Source organism: Drosophila serrata, unplaced genomic scaffold (assembly GCF_035046125.1).
Source record: "Drosophila serrata isolate PLE 108 unplaced genomic scaffold, ASM3504612v1 contig_272, whole genome shotgun sequence".
NCBI lineage: Eukaryota > Metazoa > Arthropoda > Insecta > Diptera > Drosophilidae > Drosophila > Drosophila serrata.
In genome coordinates, this window is record NW_028257170.1 from 5,474,297 (window position 1) to 5,480,766 (window position 6,470).

Consider the following 6,470-nt stretch of genomic DNA (forward strand, 5'->3'; position numbering starts at 1 on the left):
ATGAGTTTTGAAGTATGGAAATTGTTACTAACTTATTTTGTGTGTTATTTTAGGAACCAGGCCGGAATCGTCGTCGTCTTAAGCTGGAGAATATATTTAAATAAGTGGCCATTTCCTGAAAAACTCTCTAGGCACAGATTCGTAAAGAATACTTCCTGAGTAGGTGGTGAGAAGTATGCTTATATTGAAAGTTTCGTTGTAGGATTAACTTGATGTTCAAATTTAAGCTTAATTCTTAAAATGTTTGTGCTACTAGCCAAAAACTTAATCTCATATACAAGACTGGAGATACTTATTTATCTAGCTTTGCCGTTGTTAATGATGCACTTAGTGGCTATTCGATGCAGAGGAGCTTCTGAAAATAACAAACTGTGTTTTGCGCGCGATGATGGGACGCTTGGAGATAATGCGACGCTCAATAGTCTATAGTAAGTAATTGAGAAAATCAATTAGTTCGAACAAATTTAACAACTTTATTTTTCTAAAGTAATTCCCTGGGAAATATCGACAAGCCACCTCCAGTTAAGAAACTTTTATTTCACACAAATAAAGATGATGTGGCAGATTCACTTATACCAGCATTGACAAATATATTGAAACTCAATGGTGTGATTAAAATTAAGAAGGAGGGTGATATGACCAAACATCTAGTTAATGGCAACTATTTGGGCGGCGTAATTTGGAAGGCTCAGGGACCTAACACTAAAGTAACCATTCGATTTCCCAGTGCCCTTCGAACTTGGCCCCCTAATCTTTGGGAAACTGATAAAAGAAAAAGGTCTTCGAATCTTCCAACATCCTATTACCGCGATGAAGGATTCTTGCACATAATGAATGCGATTACCGCTTATCTCATTCAACCAGACTTGGCTAAATCCGCTCAGGTTCCGGATAGTGGCGTAACTCTCGATTCACAACCATTTATTGAGTATGATGGAAAAGTAGATAACAGAACTATAGATTTCAATCTCAATAATAGGGATCCAATTAAATGGAAGCGAGAATTTATTTTAATTTTTTACCTTGGCCTTTTATACATTTATCCTTTTATCCGTTTAGTTATGGTGAGTTAAAAATGTCGAAATATATGCACACAACTGTTAATAATATAATATAATACTTTTTTAAGCACATGATGAGGGAAAAGACAAGACAGCAGGTGGATTTAATGAATATTGCTGGGTCAAATCGGCTTCTTCACTATATATCTTGGTTTATAACTAGTTTTCTTATATTATCTTTTATAAGTTTAATGACTACATTTTTTCTTAAGGTAAGAATTTACTTGAAAATGATGAGTTTAAGGAAAACATTCTGTTAAATGAAAGTATTAATTTTTATATTTTCTTCTTTTTTAGGCGCCATTCTGCGACAATGGAAATGTCTTAAACTGCACAGATTTCACGGCTTTACTTTTTGTCTTCTTGATATGGTCCTTTTGTGGCATTTGCTTCTGTTTCTTAGTTTATAGTTTAGTTAATAATGTCAAATTGGCTGCATTAATAGTGGCTTTCTTTTGTATTCTAGCATTTTTGCTTTTTGCGATTCTTCGTAAGACAATATTATCCCTCTGTATATTATTTCATTATGGTTTTCTAACAATCATAAAACAAATACTTTACTTAGAATATCATGATAATACAGGGCTGCAGTGGGAGCATATGAGTGCTTATAAAAATCCTAGCTTGCCAAGCTTAAGTAAAGTAAAGAGCTTAAGTAAAGAGGATTCACCTGTTAACATTGGTGAAATTTTGGGAATAATGATCATGGTAGCAATAATTAGTTTAATAATTGCTTTTGTGGCTGAGCTGATTTGTCCAGGAAGGTATGGAATCTCGATCTGCCGCAACAGACTTCCAGTTGGGCGATCGGAGGCCGACGACACCTCTATGGTTGTTCGGGCAAATAATTTGGCAAAATGGGAATGGAGGCGACCGTGGAAGAGACCGCTCAGGAATTTCAACATGAACATGTACGACGATCAGATAACAGTCCTATTGGGTCCTTCCGATTCCGGCAAATCGTCGGCTGTAAATTTACTTTCCCGCAGCCACTCCCCGGATATCGGATCTGTGAAAATAGATAATATGGATACTTGGAGTAGCCTGAATAGATCTACATTGGGGCTAGCTCCCCAGCATAATGCCTTATTCCCTAATATGACGGTACGGCAGCATACAAACTTTTATACCTCCTTGCGGAGGAGCGCTTGGAGATTCAATTTAAGGCGTCGCTCAACACCAATGGAGAGTTATTTAAGGGCCTTGGATCTCTGGAACGTTAGGAACGTGAAAAGTCGCAGCTTATCTCGGGCGGACAAAAAGAAGCTGGCGGTGGCCAATGCCTTTGCCGGGAATCCCCGCATTATTCTGCTCGACGAGCCCACCGAGGGCCTGGAGCCCTGTGAACGGAGATTGGTCTGGAACTTGCTGCAGGCCGAGAAGCGATGTCGCACCATAATTGTAGCCACTTACCATATAGACGAGGCCGATACTCTGGCCGATCGAGTGGGCATTCTATGCGATGGCCAATTGATATTCAATGGATCCTCTGTGTTTTTGAAAAATTGCTACGGATCGGGATATCAATTGGTAAAAATGAAGATTGTAGATTGTAATTATATTTTTATTCAACTTCTTTGATTGTTTTTAGATCTGCTCTCAGGGCGTTATATATCAACAACCACGGATAACTTCATTAATTTCGAAATATGTTCCCGACACTGTAGTCTCCTGTGACAAGGACTGCGAAATGTCATATAATATTCCGCAATCCAGCTGCTGTGGAATTGTGCCTTTGCTGCATGCTCTAGAGAGACCTGTTCAGTGCGTAAACATAAATACCCTTCAGATCGGGACAACTCCCATAGTAGAGAAATATGTGAACGCCAGTACAATTACTGGTTGCGTTGGTATAAGTTCTAGATGCACTAATGTGTGTAGAGTATCTCAACCAGTTGGATGTTTATTGAGGGGATGGAGACTATGCTGTAATCAGTGGAAAGCGATGACACTGAAAAAGTTATTTCACATCAAGCACAATTGCTTATTGTTCTTTCTCCTACCCCTGTTACTATCTATGGCCTTTGCAGGCTTACTGGCTTATTATTTTTATAATAAGGATCCTCACGTACCTAAGTACCATAATATGGGTCAGAGGAAATGGGTGAAGCAAGACAAAATGAAATTGGATTTGGATTCATATGACCCCCCGTGTTTTTATGCTATAGTAACAAACACAGGCTACGATCATCCTCTGATTGAGGTTGTATACCAGACAAATAGACCCAAAGGTTGTAAAGTAGAATACATAACCGACGCAGAGTTAATGCTTCGGACAGTCCAAAATGAGAAACATATCTATGCTATTAGGATGAGATTTTGCAAGTATGAAACATTTTATAGCCGTAAATGGATACATTCGGAGGGAGTTGCAGCTGCAATGGTAGCATTTTTGGCATACAAGTAAATACTCCAATAATCAATTTATTAGTTATTAAATTGGTTTGTTTTTTTTTTTTAGCAAGTTACTGGATAAATTTTGTCTAAATCTTAACCTGGACCCACCTATTCCCAAAGGAAAAATAGAATTTTACAATCATCCATACCCATCACTGCAAGATAACAAAAACTCTACAGCATATAAAGCAGAGTGTTTGGAGAGTGATTTTCTATATTTATTACTTTTAGCTTTAAGTATTTTCAGTGGATTTTTCTTTTCTTATATAGTAAGAGAACGCATTCTTGGATTTAAGCTATTGCAAAAAGTGCAGGGGATTAATATGGCAACATTCTGGCTAGCTCATTTGCTCTGGGACTGGCTGTTTCTTACATTGTTTGCAGCAATCTTGGTTGCTCTAATGAGTATAATACTTAAAAAAGGCTTTTCTGATATAATGGGTAAGGGTCTTAGTATTCATTAAGTATATATATATTTAACGAATTAGTTTATTAGTTGCCTACTTCATTGGCTTGATGTTTTTTAATCTGGCTCAGCTGCCCTTTCTGTATCTATTTATGCAACTCTGCAGATGCACAATGTTTGGATGGATTATTCCCATAGTTCTACTTGTTATCTCGGGTAATTTTATACAATATTAATAAGTAATGTTTTTTTAGTTATTATGTTTTTTAGCCATACTATATGAGGTTGGTGTCCCGGATTTCCCCTTGGGCATACTATATCTTTTACCCGTTTATACAACCATTGCCATGTTGCAAAGGCTTTGCAAGGAGGAAGAATGGTGTCGATTATGCAAGGAACAAATGAAAAGTTCATATAGAGATTGTGGTAAGATATAAAAAATATATTCTAATTAAATGCGACTTTGGAAGTGCAGTTCCATCCCCAAGAAGGGGTTGAAAGCCCGTTTTGCGCCCTTGTAATCTGTAAAAAGAAGGGGTAAAAAATAATGGGAAATTTCTTTTAGATACATTTTATTGTGTACGCATAACTAAGCTAGTAAAATTAATTATTAATAATATTTAAACACCATTTTCATTTAGACAAACTGTCAGCTTGGAGTATCATTAAAGCGGCATTACCATATCTGGCTATACTTATGGCTTTGGCCTTACTTTACTTTGCATTACTTTTACTATATGAAAGGGGAAGTCCTTGCAGGAGGAGGAGATGGTATTTGTGTTAATTTTGTATTTTATTAACTTTAAATGAGATTTTTTTTTAAATAGTTATGAGCCATGTTACCGTACGACGCAATGTGAACGTCGAAACAATATTCTACTCCTGGATAATGTAAGAGCATGTAATGCCAGAAGACCTATCAAAGATGTTACTTTCGGACTAAGATGGTAAGTATATTAATGTTTTATATTTGGCATATAAAATATATTTTTAATTTCATTTGTAGCATGGATGTTCTAGGCCTAGTTGGCGAGAGATCTGGCAAGACGACTCTTAATAAATTAATAATATCACAGCATTGCTTATCCAGGGGTCGCGTTTACATCAGAGGCATCAACGTCAATTGCAAGAGAAAGCGATACAGGGCCTACAAATGCATCGGTTATTGTCCACAGAAAAATTGTTTTGAGCCAGAATTTACGGGTCGTGAGAATTTAAAAATATTCGGCCTAATTCGGGGTATAAAATGTAGACAACTTCACAGGGTTACCCATGAACTGGCGGATAATCTCAGTTTCAGACGACATCTGCGTAAGCGGTCCAAATGGTATACAGTAAGCGACAAGCGGAAATTGAGTACCGCCATAGCTGTTTTAGGAACGCCACCATTAATTATATTGGATCAACCCACGGCTGGAGTGGAGAAAGCCCATCGATCGAATGTTTTGCATGTCCTGAAAAGCGTCAATGATTGCGGCAGTGCGATTTTATTATCATCCAATAATATAGAGGACTTTCAGACCCTTTGCAATCGATTGGCCTTGATTAGGCGAGGAAAACTTGTTGCCATCGGTCCTGTGGCAAGCTATAGAAATCATGCATCTCGCGGGCTAATTCTAATGGTCAAGGCCAGACCCCATGCTCTGATTCATCAGTTATGGCAAGTTTTATGTTTATTAAGTATTAGTTATGATGCCCTGCTCAATTATTACCTTTCTCCTGCAGCATTTATTCATTAAACAGGGAAGCTATTATAAACATAATTACCCGATACTTGTTGGCCAACTTTGGAAGCGTTTATTTACTGTAAGTTTTCCTATTCTTTTTGTTTAGATTTTGTATATATGTATATTTACTTGTTTATTATTTTACAGAGAAGAAATTCAAGGTGATATGTTGTTTTATATACACAATTCATTTGTTCCCCTGGCCAGGGCCTTTCAGATAATAGAGCACAAACGTCTCGAGCTATCCATTTCGGACTTTTATGTAAAACACGAAGATATTGAGCTATCCTTTGTCACCCGAAACTTTAGAATACTCCGATAAATACAATGCAGCATCTTTAATTAGTTGACTTTATATTTTGTCGTTAAAATTTAATGACTGAAGGGTGCAGTTTTAACCATGCAGCATGTTAATCCACACTGTAAGCGGTTAAGTAATGATGCTGCGGCATATGAAACAAAGCCGGAATCGTTATTTAGTATCTGTATTTCGCCATGTGAAAGTTGGTATCGCCTTCTTGTCTTTTTTTGTTGTACTGCGCAGAGCTGGAGAGGTCCTTAGACTAAATGAGGTAAGACAAAACAGGTTCAGCGCGAGTGTTCATTGATGAGCAAAACATGTTTCGCCAGAAGGAACCATCAATATCAATCGAAAATGCATGCCGCGGCCAGATCAAAATAAATTATAAAACAAAAAGGGCCGCGCTCCGCATATACGGTTTGGCCATAAAATGAATCGCAAAATTAACAAGATACGAATCTCTTAAGATAGGAGAAATAAAATCCACTGGGTACAACCAAATTAATTTTGACATAATGTCAGACAAACAAATGTTTGCACTTAAGCCAGAGCAGTGCCTTTGTTAAGTATCCTTTTGC

At 37.3% G+C, this 6,470-nt stretch overlaps 1 protein-coding gene across 2 annotated transcripts; it reads left to right on the forward strand.

Annotated features, from left to right (window-relative positions):
• The first annotated feature begins 53 nt into the window (after positions 1-53).
• LOC110177477 (ATP-binding cassette sub-family A member 17-like) lies at positions 54-5,933 on the forward strand. Of its 2 annotated transcripts, XR_015271927.1 has the most exons (14): positions 54-428; positions 488-1,064; positions 1,130-1,273; positions 1,359-2,591; positions 2,653-3,464; positions 3,523-3,899; positions 3,955-4,080; positions 4,135-4,290; positions 4,506-4,635; positions 4,692-4,811; positions 4,871-5,070; positions 5,129-5,524; positions 5,590-5,670; positions 5,739-5,933. XR_015271927.1 is itself a non-coding variant. In XM_020944219.2 (13 exons), the coding sequence occupies exons 1-13, from the start codon at positions 241-243 to the stop codon at positions 5,911-5,913; spliced, it is 4,773 nt and encodes a 1,590-aa protein (XP_020799878.2). In that variant the 5' UTR covers positions 54-240; the 3' UTR covers positions 5,914-5,933. The 2 variants fall into 2 exon arrangements, 1 of the variants encoding a protein (XP_020799878.2); XM_020944219.2 differs by having other exon boundaries at positions 4,871-5,524.
• The last annotated feature ends 537 nt before the right edge of the window (positions 5,934-6,470 follow it).

Excerpts from the sequence above, each read along its gene's own strand:
- LOC110177477 (XM_020944219.2), top strand. The coding sequence starts at position 241 with ATGTTTGTGCTACTAGCCAAAAACTTAATCTCATATACAAGACTGGAG. Across the intron at positions 429-487 it reads GCGACGCTCAATAGTCTATA|TAATTCCCTGGGAAATATCG; the intron begins GTAAGTAATTGA and ends ATTTTTCTAAAG. Across the intron at positions 3,900-3,954 it reads AGGCTTTTCTGATATAATGG|TTGCCTACTTCATTGGCTTG; the intron begins GTAAGGGTCTTA and ends TTAGTTTATTAG.